This window comes from Microplitis demolitor, chromosome 9, assembly GCF_026212275.2.
Source record: "Microplitis demolitor isolate Queensland-Clemson2020A chromosome 9, iyMicDemo2.1a, whole genome shotgun sequence".
NCBI classification, from domain to species: Eukaryota; Metazoa; Arthropoda; class Insecta; order Hymenoptera; family Braconidae; genus Microplitis; species Microplitis demolitor.
Window position 1 is genome coordinate 2,829,839 of NC_068553.1, and position 16,502 is coordinate 2,846,340.

At 36.9% G+C, this 16,502-nt stretch overlaps 1 protein-coding gene and 1 long non-coding RNA gene across 2 annotated transcripts; both read left to right on the top strand.

Moving 5' to 3' along the window:
- The first annotated feature begins 212 nt into the window (after window positions 1-212).
- On the top strand, window positions 213-1,922 carry LOC128668566 (uncharacterized). Its single transcript, XR_008404194.1, has 3 exons — window positions 213-244; window positions 1,057-1,157; window positions 1,554-1,922. It is a non-coding gene; the product is annotated as an uncharacterized LOC128668566 (long non-coding RNA).
- Window positions 1,923-7,227: 5,305 nt separating this feature from the next.
- On the top strand, window positions 7,228-14,524 carry LOC128668657 (uncharacterized). The gene is made up of 3 exons (XM_053742023.1): window positions 7,228-8,597; window positions 8,643-12,753; window positions 14,507-14,524. The coding sequence occupies exons 1-3, from the start codon at window positions 7,228-7,230 to the stop codon at window positions 14,522-14,524; spliced, it is 5,499 nt and encodes a 1,832-aa protein (XP_053597998.1).
- Window positions 14,525-16,502: the final 1,978 nt, after the last annotated feature.

Sequence of the window (16,502 nt, forward strand, 5' to 3'; positions counted from 1 at the left end):
GAAGAAGAAATGTTCAGTCGTTCTGACGAGATTTTTCTCGCCGTGCATACATTGCTTAACAGACCTATGACCCCGTTTTTTCCTACTGCGTAAGATAAATTTTGCGTCTTGGAAAAATTTATCACAAAAAAAAAACAAAAGTTATCATTGGAAATGTCAAAGGACACAATTATTACTTAATAAAAGTCAGCAATCCCTCGATCAGTCACAAAGAAGCTTGTGAAACTTCAGGAAACAACAATCGGTAATAAATAGTAATTGCTTGTATAGATTTACTTATAATTTATATTTTACTCCATTTACAAATAATAAAGTAAAACATTTTTTAAAAAATATTCTATAGTCTCTGGATTAATTACAGTACTCTTATCTTACACTACGAAAAATCGGGGGTGAATACGGATTATATTTTAATGCGAATTCACTCCGGCATCCAGAGTTCCGTTGTTTTAATAACTAAGTACAATATATTTATTAGAAACAGCTGATGATGAAAAATATAATTATTACAGTAAATAATTGATTCAGATACTTCTAATTAAACCAATAATAATATGTTTTTAATTTATAAAATGTTTTAGTAACTCACTAACTTATAATTTCATATACTCTCTAAACATGAATATGTAAAATAAGTAAATAAATATTCACTAATTCGGAATGTTAATCGAACCGCTTTTTGAAATTAGTGGTTTGGCTCGCACTTGGAATTAGTGAATATTCACTTATTTTCACTAATTCATATTTAGAGAGTAATTCATGGTAGTAAACCTAAATTATTGAATAGCTATGGTGACAATATATGAAAAGACAGCTCGTAAGTACTCAATAGGAATATCTGCATATCAAAGACCGATAACTTTATTATACATTAGTGATTTTTTTCTATGACTAATATTATCTGAATCTCCCTTTTGGAACGAAATTCATTGTGAAGAGGAGTGAATAAATGAAAAGTTATCCAATCCGTGTTCAGTCCGCAAATTTTTTACACCGTATCTTTATAATTTAGCTGCAGTATTTAAATCAAACAATTATTTTATTTTCCCGTTTTAGGTAATAAAACCAGAAAAATGTCGAAAATAATTTTATTATTATCAATTTTCGTATTGGTTGTTATCTATCCTGGTGTATATGCATCATGTCCTGGCGGTTGGGTGAGTTATAATTATGACATACTGGAAAAAAATACAAGTAGACATTAATAGTTCTAAAAAACTCTAAATTTGATCATTAAAACTTTAAACTTGTAAAATTAAGTTTTGACATTTCAACCCTTAAATTCATCACTCAATAAATTAAAGTTATTATCAAATCTCAAGCAAGACTGCGAAATTTGAATATTTCATAGTTTTCACTTCAAAGTACTATAAGCTTTTAAATTTTACTTTTAACAATTCGCAGCTAAGTATTTTTTTTCCTGTTATTTTTAATTTCCTATTAGTACGTTAATTGAAGGTTGATAAAAAAATTCTATTGTTTTTACTTTTTGATACAGTAAAACAATTTCCATTGAAAAATGAAAAAGGCATAAAATATAATTGTTCTTTTAGTGCCATCCATCACAAGGTTATGGCTGTTGTGAAGGAAATCAATGCTCTACATATTGGTTTCAAGGTACATGCGTAACCAATTTGGAATACGCTATCATGCACACTCCGGGAAAATGATTATAATAATCCAGTGAAGATTTATGAATTTACACGGAAAAAAAAAATCTGAGCATCGATTGGCCTTGGTCAGGAATCAAAATCAAGATTTAAATAAGTTTTGACTCATATAACAAACAATAAAATAAGAAATGTCCGACAAAAATATTAAAAACTATGTTTTTTCGATTGTTTTGTTGATAATATGATTTAAACTAACTACTAAGTTCGACGACATTATATGTAGCTCCGTGTATTGTATCATTCAATAAACATCTATTACTTACAAAATAAATTTTTAAGCACTTGTTTTTAGTCTTAAGAGACGTTTCTGATATTATTTGGGTTGTAACAGGGAATTTTGAATTTTCCGCGCTCAGTTGCCGTGATTTTCTATCAAGTGCGCGGTCGATATAATCTATTACTGCCCCAGGGTTATCCGAGGTAGAGTGCGACTGTCGTCCCGAGCGGAAATCGTAGGGGCTTGTCTGTCAGTCCCACTTAGTGATAAGTAGGGGTGTCTAAGTTTATGGAAGTTGCCGAATTCAGTCGAGTGGGTGTACAATGATAAATGAAGAGAGAACCCAGGCCGAGACACACAACCGGACTAGACGCCCTAAGGTTAAGACTCTCAGCCAAGACAGGTGAACGAGAGACACGAGTAAATCTAGAGGGTACAAGAAGAAAGCATAAGACGAGACAAGACGAGGAGAACCAGACGCGACGAACGTGACGACAAACAAGGAACCTGAGGAGACGGTGAAAACAAAGAGGAGCCGCATCAGAAAAGAATCAGGTATTAATAAAATTAATTATTTTAGGCCGAAGCTAGAATATTAATCTCATTTAATAAATACTTAGTCGTTCGACGGGGCAATTCACGTCTAGGCCCGTAGAAATTAATTAGTCATAAAATTATTAAAGTAAAATTTAAGCTAGGCGGTTGTCTAATCGGATCCAGACCCAATTGCCGGATCGAGGGCGTCGCCTTATAGTTTCAGGCCGTTGCCGGAATTATACGCGTCGTAGAATTCTTAGGCTGATTGTGAATGACACAAGCCAGTAATTTTCATATTCTAGTCCGCGTTGTAATAAAATATTAAGTAACTAAATAAATACCTAAATTAGTTCTATTAAATCAATTTACGTCGCGCAATAAATACAATTTAAGAATTAAAATAATAAATAAAATGAATAATTAGAGTTCGTTAATAAAATTATCATAAAAATATACTCAGTACAAAAGAAAAATTGTAAAGTAAGAAGAGATGGCAGAACTCGAATGAGGTGAGTGTCGAGTAAAGAAAACGGAGATGAGATTTTCTGAACAAAACTTAAAATATGAAATCTCGTGAAATTAGATCAGTATTATACTGAAGGATTAATGTTTAGTTGTTTGAAAGAAGTTCAATAAAAATTAATTAATTAATAATAACAATTATTCTTCAAAAATTAATAAATTTATTTATTAAGTGCGTGGTGGGAACGGCCAAAAATAGTTTTATACATACATATCTTGTTAGTGTATGTATACATGTTAGTGTATAGTCATGATATGAAATAAGACTCGTTTTCTAAAAGTGAGGGTAAAAAAAGACAACGTTTATTTTCTATAGAGAACTTCAGACAGTTGATTTGCCAGAAAATTATATAGGTAATGTACCAAACTAACCACGTAAATAAAGTATTGAAAATTTAAGTAGTATCAGATCATAATTGTAATCGCTGTTACTTCGACAATATCAATTATAATTATAGGACGCACAGGTACGATTAAAACCCCGCGAAAAATGAATCATACATGGCCATACATGGAGCATACATAGGCATACAAATTTTTTTAATACAGTCATGCATGGTCATACACAGTCATACAAAACCATGTATGGCCATATATGCTGCATGTATGATCATAAATGGCAATATATGGCTATATATGGTACGCATGGTCATGTATGATTAACTTTTCACGGATAAATATAAATAAGAATTTCGCTAACGATTACAATTACTTAGAAACAAGTATTGTTGTGTGAAACTAACAGCATATTGATGATCATATTTTGCTTTTTCAAAAGGGATTGTATTCTTTGAACCTTACGTAGCACAACTAAACTTTTTTGTAACTGTCGGTCGTATAGCCTAGTCGTCAGAGCGTCAGTCTCTCACACGGAGGTTCCGGGTTCAAATCCTACTAAAGCGGGTGCAGTCATTAATAAGTCTAGCGTATTTTTTCTGAATTTAAAATTTCCATTTCGATTAGGCATTCAATCATTCGCATATCAGATAATCTCCGCGTCGCCAAAATAATTAAAAAAAAAAATAAAAATTTTTTTTTTAATTATTGAAAATTTCTATACATAGTCATATCGAGTCACATATAGGCATATCAAACTATGTTCAGCTATACATGTCCATACATGGTCATATATGGTCGTGTCTGGTCAATTTTCATATATATCGATGCGTGGAGCATTTATATATGGTCATGTATGATTCATTTTTCACTGAACATCATAAATAATAAAAGTAAAACTGTTAAAGTATAAAATAGCTGTAAAATTTACAGATCATTTTGTTCACAATAAAATACACGTGACAGCATTGTGAACTAATGAGAAATGCATAAGTTATGTGGAATGAAAATCATGTTTACAACATTTTTCGATTGCACTGAAAATTTCAAGGCAATTAAATCAATGGAAGAATTGGTCAAAACATAAAGTTTAGGGTCATAAATTAAAGCTTATTAGTCAAGCTTTAAAATACATTTTACAGGAATGATCTATGAGTCTTAGTTTTAAAGTTATGTGGACTTAAAAGTGATTCAATTTAATTGTTTAGTAAAACTTGAACAATCAACCCCAAAAAAAGGTTCGATAAATCAATTCGAAAATTTACAGGGTTATTGGGGGTCAATAAAGCTAAAAAAGTTCCTGACAACAATAGTCTTTTCATCGATATTTACAGAGTAGCTGTTGGTTCACTAATAAACCAAAAAAGTCATTTTTTTGTACTTACTTCTAATGGATGGCAAAAATGAAAAATAAATTTTTTTTTTCAAAACTGATGTAAGGGTGGTGGAGAGAGTTAATGCAAGTTTTCAACGCTGCCCTAAAATTTACTGTGCGATTATTGGTAGCCTGAATATCGATGATTAAAGCCAAAAGGATCGTTTATTATTTGATGACTGATATCTCTGCGAAAAATCGTCCTACGAGGTTAAAGAAAAAAAAACCAAATTGAAGCTGAATAAATTTGCTAAATTACCGATGGATTGGTTGAGTTGACCAAATTTTTCCACGGTTTGTTGGCTCTTCAGAAAAAAAAAACAAATTTCGTAATTTTATATCTTGCGGTATTTTTCATGTTTGCGTAAGAAACAGACTTTTCAAAAACTTTTGATAAAAATGCACCGAGATTAGATATTTTAAGCTGTAAAACGCTTTTTTAAAATCTGGATACGAGTATTTTTCACAAAGTTTCAGTCTTCCGAAAATCACAAAAAAATTTATATAATTTTTCTGCTCCTTTAATTTTTTGCGTTAGTATATATATATGTATGTATAGTAAATATTCTACTTTAAAATATAAAACTACAGTGGAAAATTTGAGTTTCGCATTACTGGATTTTAAATTTTATCAATTTTAGGCCAAAAAACAATGCTGAGTATCGTTTGAGATCAAAAGTCAAATGTGAAAAAAATATATGGAGCTAAGATGGACAAAACGAGGCTTGTGAAAAAATAGTTATCTCAAATAACCAGTGACATCGAGCATTTTAGAGTTTATCTAGTTCAAGTAAACAAATATTTTGCATCACAGTGGAAACATGCAGATGTCGAAACAAATAGAATGATACATTGAGTGAAAAAATAAATTTTTGGAACTCGGGAAACGTATTAAAAAAAAATCTCAGTTGTTGGCTGTTGTACGCATAATTAAAGTGATATGGTTAACAGTACTACAAAAAAATAGTCGATTACACTATACAGTTAAATACATTACGATGATGCCAGTGAATATGATTGTTCTGAGTTGGACAATTTAAATTGAAAATTACTAGTCAGTAGAGCTATATTATTAATGTAAACTTATAAGAATTTATTTTAAGCTAAATTAACTACTTTGGGCTGAATGCATTTCATTCCAAATTTCTTGTTAGCAGAACTGTACAATATGGTAACCCGGGAAAAAATGTTGTTGTAAAATTTTTTCAAATAATATAAAATTTTATACAATTTCATAAGATTTTATAAAATTCCAGAGCAAAATTTGATGAAAATTCATACAATTTTGTCGAACTTTATAAAATTTGATGAAATTCAATAAAATTTTACATAGAAAGTTCTTAAAAAGTTTTTTTCGTAATTCGCCAATATCTTCGAGTCTACATGATCGAATGATCTGAAATTCTCAGGAAAGTTGAGGGCCAACAAGATCTATCGATTGCCGTCCAATTCGGTTCATGAGTTAAAAAGTTACTAAGAGTTTACACACACACACACACACACACACACACACACACACACACACACACACACACACACACACACACACACACACACACACACACACACACGCCCATACATACTGTTCAAATCTCCCGCCTCCCGCTACATCATCGACCGCCGGACACTGACCGTGTATCGCCCTATGCTTGAACGGTGGTTATCTTTCTCTACTGGAGCGGCGCGCTCTCTTACAAAAAAAACAACGAACCAGCTATACCGAATTACATGGACCTCTTGCTGTTTGCTCTCGAACACACGAATCCGCTTATTATCAATTAATCACGCTAAATTCGCATTATTACATTACTTTATCTTATTCTGTGCATCTTTTATTATAAATTTTCTGTTCACAGTACAAACTCAGTGCTTTACTCTGCAAGATTGCTTTGATTTCCGGCATGTGGTGCCATACCGCATGGCGTGACAAGGCTTAACCTAAAGACGCTTTATATCCTACTAGTTATCTTTTAACACAAACTACTTGCTATAATTTGAAGCTTAACTGTGATATAACTCTATATTATTTATTTAAACTAGTGCATAATTTTTTCGTATGAATAAACTGCGTAATACAAACGAAGGTCGTCACTCTATACGTTTAACCTATACTACCCAGGTCCCAGTATATACCCGCTAATTTTAAAATTCGTTACGCGAAGCCTTTTTACATTTTTTGGTCCTTCGAGCCGGATTCTGGGTAGTTTGGTTTAACTTAAATTTGATTAAACCTCGTGTCAGTGAACTTGGTGCTGTTTATGTCTATTTGGTGCGCGTTTGACAACTCCGACGCATTGCTGAGTACCACGGATAGGTACTGCGTTGGTGGAAAGGTAGATTGGGACCATCTAGTGCGAAAATCTCCCTGTGTTATTCGCGTGTGAACCACAACCTGCATCCAACGACGTTCATCAGCCGTCAAGGTCACTAATCAGCATCACCATCGCTTACTTTCTCCTAGAGGACACTTAAACTGTCAGTTCGCTCCTTTTATAATATCTTTTATTGCTAATTAACGTCTTTTTCTAGTATTGATTCTTTTTCGATATCTTTTAGCAAAATCCAAGATGTCGGCCAAGTACCTGCTATCGTTCGAGTCCCACCTGAGCAGTCTCAACATGATGGTCACTGAAGTAGGAGATGGACAATACACGCTCATTCCACTAACCGACTGCGAGATCAAGCTTGAAGTGCTTGAGTCAATGTGGAACAAACTCTCTGATGCTCACGACAAGCTTACCGGTTGCAAGGACATCGACATGTCCCACAACTACTTCAAAGAAGGACGATACTCAAAAGCACTAAGTCGCTACGTCTTAGTCAAGTCGGCACTGAAGCGTCGCGTGGTCGAGCTTGAGCCACGTCCGGCGCCTCTCTCTCCGCACAATCTCTCCCTACATGCGCAAGCAACAACTGCTCGTCCATTGCTGCCCACGATTCAGCCTCCAACCTTCAACGGCGAACTACTCGAATGGCAATCATTTAAGAACAAGTTCGCGTCGGTTGTCAACAAAGAAGGCGTCAGTGAAGTCGACAAAATGCATTATCTCCTCCAGAGCTTGAAGGGTACCGCTTACTCCCTTGTTGCCAACGTGGAGATCTCTAAGACTGCATTCGCTACTGCTTGGCAGACCTTAAATACAAGGTACGAGAATAAACGCGTACTAATCACCGCTCAGCTGAACAAACTATTCAACATCCCCCAGATGGCGTCGCGCGCAAGCAAGGAAGTCAACAATGTGATCAACACAGTCAGTGAGGTTATGAACGCTCTTGCTGCACTCGGGTCGCCAGTGGAGCATTGGGATCACTTCGTGGTACACTTCATTACCCAAAAGCTCGATCCTACGACACGAGAAGATTGGGAACTTACTCTCGGAGCTGCGTCCGAATTCCCGACCTACGAGCGCATCAAAACGTTCCTCTTGTCCCGTGCACGAGCTCTCGAAGCCATGGAAGGACGTCTCCCAGTAAAGCCACGTGATCCCAAGGCGAACAAAAGGGCCTCCAGCAACAACAAGCCTCCTCACGGGTTCAAAAACTCCCCTGCGCATGTCCATGTAGCGAATTCGCAACAAAGCGTCACTACGACTTCCGGGTCATCCACTAACGCTAACTCTCCGCCTGGACCGAGTCCTGGACCTGCTACAAGACATCAAAATCCTTGCTCATGTTGCGGTGAAGCGCATTTCATCGTCTCATGTCCATTGTACCGCAATCTAACGCCTAACGAGCGTCATCAGCGAGCAATCTCCAAGTCATTATGCCTCAATTGTCTTGGGACGCATGCTCTGGAGAATTGCCGTAGCAAAAATCGCTGTCGTCACTGTAATGCAGCACATCATTCCATGCTACACGATTCCACGCATCTCTACGCTCCACCAGCCAAATCTAACGCTCCGACGACTCTCTCGAGCCGTTTTCAAGGCTCTCAAACGCAAGACTCATTGCAAAACCCGAATACGTCATCATGATTACTCAGTAACGCAACTCCACGCTTACAACGCACGCTCTCGCCAACGTCTACTGCTGCGTCACTACTATCAACGCAACAATCACTCTCATCTTATCACTCATCCTCACCAGAAAGACCTCTAGTGCTGCTAGCCACAGCCTACGCCTTTCTTATTACGCCTACACAACGCCCGCACGCAGTACGGCTTCTGATTGATCCAGGATCCGAGTTGTCACTCATCTCTCAGCACGTTACTCGCCTGTTGAACCTATCAAGCTCTGAATCACGGATTCCAATCATTGGAGTCGGAAGTGTACCCTCTGGATCTACCAAGGGTGCTGTTAATATTCTACTACGCTCAGCGCACTCTGACGATCAAGTCACGCTGCACGCACACGTACTACCACACCTTACCGTTGAATTGCCTCCAGTTGATGTCTCATCTCAATCGTGGCCTCATATTGCTGATTTAGAGCTAGCGGATCCTAATTACGCATCACCTGGCCGCATTGACATCCTCGTCGGAGCTGATTCTTATGGCGTGATCATGAAGCCGGGAATCAGGACTGGAAGTCCCGGGCAGCCCATTGCAATCCAAACTATATTTGGGTGGGCAGTTCTGGGACCTATCAATTCGACAACGCTCGCATCGCCTGCGCATCAAGGCCTTCTCGTCACCAACTCTCAGCTTCATGACCTCATCGCGAGATTCTGGGAGCTGGAAGACGTCTCATCGTCAGGCAAGGAGTCTCTCAGTGCCGAAGAAGCAGAGTGTGAAGCTCACTATATGGCTACCCACTCGCGAGACATCTCTGGGCGCTATATTGTACGCCTGCCTTTCAAATCGAACGCGCCACCACTAGGGCACTCGAAGAGCATCGCACAACGCGCATTAACTCGCTTACTAAAACTCATCTCAACTCAACCTGAGCTCCAGCATCTCTACCATGAGTTCCTCGACGAATACGAGTCCCTGGGTCATATGCAGAAGGGCAAACCCTCAAACGCAGAAGCTGACAGTTATTACTTGCCACATCACGGTGTCATGCGCAATAACAAGATCCGCGTGGTATTTAATGGCTCTTGCAAATCAACTTCAGGCAACTCTCTCAATGATTGTCTTCACGTAGGTCCCAAGACTCAGAACGACATCTTCGACGTCCTCCTTTACGTACGGCGCCACCAGCTTATCTTCACAACTGACGTAGAGAAGATGTTTCGCCAAATTCTGGTTCACCCAGAAGATCAAAAATTCCAACGCATACTGTGGATCAACGAGAACAATCAAGTCCAGGACTTTGATCTCTGCACGGTTACCTATGGTACCACGTCAGCTCCTTACTTGGCTGGCCGTACTCTGCAACAGCTACTTCTCGATGAAGGTCACGACTTTCCCGTAGCAGTGGAACCTTTCCAGAAAGGCAGCTACGTCGATGATATTACTGGTGGTGCTGATGATATTAAATCTCTTAACGCTATTGCAACGCAAGTTGAAGAAATGGCTCTTCGAGGATGCTTTCCTCTAGCAAAGTGGAAAAGCAACCATCCAGGTTTCTTCAGACTTCCTTCATTTCAGTCAACAAGTTCAGAGACTCATCAATTTAGCGAATCATCCTCTAAGATTCTTGGTCTTGCTTGGCAATGCGCTCCAGATCTGCTTATGTTCACGGGTCAGCCCATCCTACAAGCAACCATCACCAAACGCACTATACTCTCTGAAACCGCTCAGCTCTTTGATCCTCTCGGTCTGATTTCACCCATCATTGTCCGCGCGAAAGTTTTAATGCAGGATTTGTGGCAAGAGAAGATCGGATGGGATGACACGCTCCCTCCTCAAATCATACATCCCTGGACGACGTTTCGCAATGAACTTGCACAACTCTCGCAACTCACTATTCCTCGATGGCTTCAACTACGATCCGATAATTCTCAAGTCGAGATACATGGCTTCTCGGATGCTTCACTGGCTGCAATGGCTGCTGCAGTCTATGTAAAAGTGTCTTCGCCATCGGGATCCTCCACAGTGACTCTCGTTTGCAGCAAAACCAGAGTTGCTCCACTCCATCGTTTAACAATTCCACGCTTGGAGCTATCAGCCGCGCTACTACTCTCCAAACTTATCACTCGAGTTCAAACCACTCTCCAGCTGCAACACGCTCCCGTCACCTTGTGGACAGACTCTTCAGTATCGCTTGCTTGGATCAACAGTGATGCACTGCGTTGGAAGGAGTTTGTAAAGAATCGAGTGCAACAAATTCAACAATCTGCGCCTGACGCAACCTGGAGGTTTGTATCTGGGAAGCACAACCCTGCAGATTGTGCTTCTCGAGGTCTCACTCCATCCCAACTCATCACGCACAAGCTCTGGTGGTCAGGTCCTGACTGGTTAGCTGAACCAAATCATCTCTGGCCTTCATTCGCAGCTCCTAATGAACTGCCAGATGACATGGAAATTCGTCCTAGCACAGTGCACGTCTCCTCAACTCCACAGCTGCCGTTCGGCGTTTTATTCCGCCAAGACACAACTCTTACCAAGTTACTTCGCGTCACAGCTACAATTCAACGAGCCGCAGCGTGCTTTAGAAGAGTCCCGAGTTCTGGTCTCAAATCGTCACCACTAAATCCTGCTGACCTGCGATTTGCTCTCACCTTCTGGATCAAATCGACGCAGCAATCGTACTTTGCCAGCGAGCTCCAAGCAATCTCTCAAGGCAAAAGTCTTGCAAAATCCCATCCTCTCACTCGCCTGACAGCGTGGATTGATCAGACCGGATTACTCCGCGTTGGTGGACGTCTTCAAAACGCTCAACTAGATGAAGATGCCAAACATCCTCCAATTCTGCCGAAAGACTCAATCCTCTCCCATCTCATCATCTCCAACGCTCATACACGCACTCTGCACGGCGGTACTCAGCTAACTCTGAACTACTTGCGCAAGTACTGCTGGATTCTTGGTGGTCGTGCTCCAGTTAAGTCCCACATCCACCGATGCGTCACTTGCACGAGAATACGCGGAGCCAGAGCACAACAACGCATGGGACAACTTCCCGCATCACGTGTTACCCCATCTCTAGTGTTTGAGCATTCTGGAGTCGACTACGCTGGTCCAGTGTCTCTTAAATTTTTCAACGGACGTGGTTCGCGTACCTATAAGGCCTGGATCGCGGTGTTTGTGTGCTTTTCGACTTCCGCCGTTCACCTGGAATTAGTAACGGACTACAGCGCTGAAGGATTCCTCAAAGCGTTCAGACGATTTGTATCTCGCCGAGGAGTCTGCAAGACTCTCTCCAGCGACTGCGGAACCAACTTCCAAGGCGCACAAGTCGAACTGAAGAGTCTCCTAGCAGGATTCACCAAAGAATCGCAACACTTGCAACAGCTGATCGCTAATGACGGGACTCACTGGAAGTTCAATCCACCTGGAGCTCCTCACATGGGCGGCAAATGGGAGGCTGCTGTGAAATCAGTCAAACAACACCTAGCTAAAATTAACTCTGACAAATTGCTAACCTACGAAGACTATACAACGCTGCTGATCCAGATTGAAGCTGTTCTCAACTCTCGTCCACTCAGTGCTCTCTCCGAAGACCCAGATGACCTCACTGCACTCACTCCCGGTCACTTCATTCGAGGAGCACCCCTCACGACTATACCTGAACCCTCACTCCTGCATCTACCAATCAACCGTCTCTCATTGCTGCAATACATTCAGCAGCGCCTTCAGCTGTTCTGGGCTAATTGGTCTGAATCGTGCCTGAAAACTCATCAAACCATATCTAAGTGGAACACGTCTTTCCACGACATCGGAATAGGTTCCATGGTGCTATTGTTAGATGAACGGTTTCCACCATCAAAATGGCCGCTGGGTCGTGTCACGCACGTTCATCCTGGGCAAGATGATCTTACCCGTGTCGTCACCGTCAAGACTGCCACATCAACTTACCTCAGACCAATCCACAAGTTGGTACTACTGCCAATTCCACGTCACGAGGAAGATTCTCATGATGCTCCTCCAGCAACATCACAGGTTCTCCGCCTACAAGCGGCGAAGGGGGGAGAAAAACCTCCCGCCTCCCGCTACATTATCGACCGCCGGACACTGACCGTGTATCGCCCTATGCTGCTTATCGATCGTCAGGTACAGATCATCGATCTAGGTGGCATGACAGCGGCAGACTTGAACGGTGGTTATCTTTCTCTACTGGAGCGGCGCGCTCTCTTACAAAAAAAACAACGAACCAGCTATACCGAATTACATGGACCTCTTGCTGTTTGCTCTCGAACACACGAATCCGCTTATTATCAATTAATCACGCTAAATTCGCATTATTACATTACTTTATCTTATTCTGTGCATCTTTTATTATAAATTTTCTGTTCACAGTACAAACTCAGTGCTTTACTCTGCAAGATTGCTTTGATTTCCGGCATGTGGTGCCATACCGCATGGCTTTTTACACATACATACATACATACATACATACATACATACATACATACATACATACATACATACATACACTCGGACATTTTTCTGAAGACATTCGGAATAGCTTCCTATGACCTCAAAATATCGACATCAGATAAAAACTCGATTTTCAAAAATCGGGGTGAAAACAATAACTTCCCGAACTTGAGAAAATTTACGATTTTCTTAGCGGGAAGTTGAAAAAACAATTCTGAATATTGAATAAGTTTGATTTTATTAAAATTTTTTGTAAGTTTTTTACTTAAGAAAATATTATACTTTACACAATTATTGGACGCAAAAGGAAGATAAAAGAATTTAATAGTTTTTATTTTAATACAAAAGTCATTGACATTTTTCGACCGACACTCGATTTTTGGAAAACTTTAACTAAAAAAATTTAAAATAATGCTTAATTATATTTACAAAAGTAATTTTGGAATGGTTAAAATACATTTAAAAAATAAATTTTTTTTTTATAAAATTTTGGGAGTACCTCGTTTTGCGTACATCCGCCAACTTTTTCCTCTACATATTTATATATATATATATATATATATTACATAATATGAAAATTTTAATTTTAATGTTAATAAACTTTTGTCGTATCAACCATCAATTAAAAGTAAATCCTCATTACTCAAGAAAAAGTTTAAAAGTTTCGCCATTAATTAAAAAACATAAATCATTAAGAATCAATAAATTCAATTAATTCTAAAATTTTTCCATTAAACAATCGATTGTTGGATTATTCAAATCGTTTTATTTATATAATTACACGGAAAAAAAAACGGAGCTCAAAATTAGATGATATTTATATTCGCCAAATAAAAATTACTTTCCAAAGAGAAATTTACATCCAAATCGAAAATTACAATTAATAATGGAAAGTTCTATTTTTTTGTTAATTCTTACAATCAGTATTGTAAATTTTACGATTTTTAAGAATAATAATGCAGATTAGTAAAAACTGAATAAAGAATGGTGTAAAAATCCATAATTATTTCACAACGATCATTCTGGAAATAACAACATTCAAAAATCTCTTTGATAATATTACAATTCTGAGTTAAAAGGATTTGTAAGCGTAGAAGTTGAATATTACAATTCATTAACAATAAATTACTCTAAAACTTATATTTATTTTTATCTATTCTGTAAAATTTAGCAGATAAAATAAAAAATATTAGTATAGAGTAGAAAGTGATTTTTATCTAGAAACAACAGAAAAGTCATACGTGACTCAAGTTATGTTTATATAAATTTCGCAAAAATTATTCATTTACATCCCGATTAGTACAATTTGTAAGATTATTAATTTTACTGCATAACATTTTAGAATTATTACTGAAAACATTGTAAAAAAAATCTAGAGTATTCTAAAATTTATAATATCAAATAAAATTTTCTTGATGTATTGTAGTTTTTAGAACGTCGGTGAATCGCTACTTGGCGGGTAAAAATTACTATTTGACATTGTAACTTTTAATACGTGAGATATAATCTCGAGTTCATTGTATTTTATTTATATTTGGCATATACTTCAAGAAATTTGAATGATACTTGTAGCCGAGTGGTTAGTATGCTTGCATTCGAACTGGATTATTCGCAAGGCGTAGGTTCAAATCCCACAGTGGTCAAAAAAAAAAGGTGGCGAATTTTAAGATGACAGTTGTATGATATTTCCATTAACAACTATACAGATACCTTCCAAAAATGTATATATATTTATATATATATATATATATATATATATATATATATATATATATATATATATATATATATATATATATATATATATATATATAGCGTTGAAAAAAAAAATTTTTTTATTATTACACTCAAGGAGACAATTTTTACAATCTGGATTAGTAAAAATTTAATAGCAGTCTCTATGAAAATTTTATTTTAAAATAGATTTTTTACTAAATTAAATAGTAAATTTTATTGAATGTTTGTGTTTTGTACTCTAAAACTCATAGTAATTTTACTTACAATTTAGGAATTTATAGGATTAAGCAATTATAATTTTATTTATTTAAAGGAAAATTTCGATATTATTGGACCGTTTCTAGTTTGCCTCGACGACATAGTAATTTTCATTTGAAAAATAAAAAATATTATTAGATTTTTTTCTCCGTGTATAATCATTTTGTTATTATACGTATTTGTATCGTTATATTGACGATACGATGAATCGTAACAGCGTTGATTAAGAACGTGAAACTTGCGCAGTTCGGCAAATGTCAAGCTAACCATTAAAAAGCCTTTGTGAGCGCTGTGTCACATACTTCTTATTAGTAATTAAGGTGCTTTTCTGTTACGATAATTGAGATAATCTAATCAAATTGTATGCGTACCTATTATACAATCATAATAGTTTTCACGGACTTATTTTAATAATTATTATCCAACGTGAAAGATTTTATTGCATTTAGTTTTTTTTTGCTTTGTTATAATTAATAGATTTATATCAAGCGCGGATAGACATTTTCATATTTAAAAAATGTCTTACTATTTTTTTTTTAACCAATGAAATTGTTTGTTAAAAGTTGTTTTTTCTGTTTATTATAAGTAACTGATTAATCAGCATAAGTCACTGAGCCTTAATATTGAAACATATCATATAATGGAATCATTAATGAGGCTGTATTCTTAACTTGGCATCTTTCAATTTGCATTAATTTTTTTTTACTCAAAACTCTATAAGATTATCTTATTAGCGTTTCTTTAGATTCCTATAATGACAATAGTATTGTCATTTTGACGTTACGTTGCGACGATGCTTGGATCATCAAAATGACTATGCAGAATATTGCAAAGAGACTGAAGAACAAATGTTCAATTGTTTTGACGAGATTTTTCTCGCCGTGCATACATTTCTTAACAGACCTATGACTCTGTTTTTTCCTACTGCGTAAGATAAATTTTGCGTCTTAGAAAAATTTATCACAAAAAAACAAAAGTTATCATTGGAAATGTCAAAGGACACAATTATTAATTAATAAAAGTCAGCAATCCCCGGATCGGTCACATAGAAGCTTGTGAAACTTCAGGAAACAAAATCGGTAATAAATAGTAATTGCTTGTATAGTTTTACTTATAATTTATATACTACTTCATTCACAAATAATAGAGTCAAATATTTTTTAAAAAATTTTCTATACCCGAGTCAAAATATTAAACGTAAATTGAACGTTTTAAACGTTTTGAACGTAAATTTAAGTTTTAAACGTGAATTGAACGTTTTTAACCGTATAAACGTAAATTGAATGTTTGAAACGTAATTAACGTAAATTGAAAGTTTCAAACGTAAATTTAAAGTTTTCAACGTAATGAACGTAAATTAAACATTTTGGATAATGACCGGCCTATGAAGAGGTGAAGAGATCGGGAAAAGAAAGAACCAAGCTTTC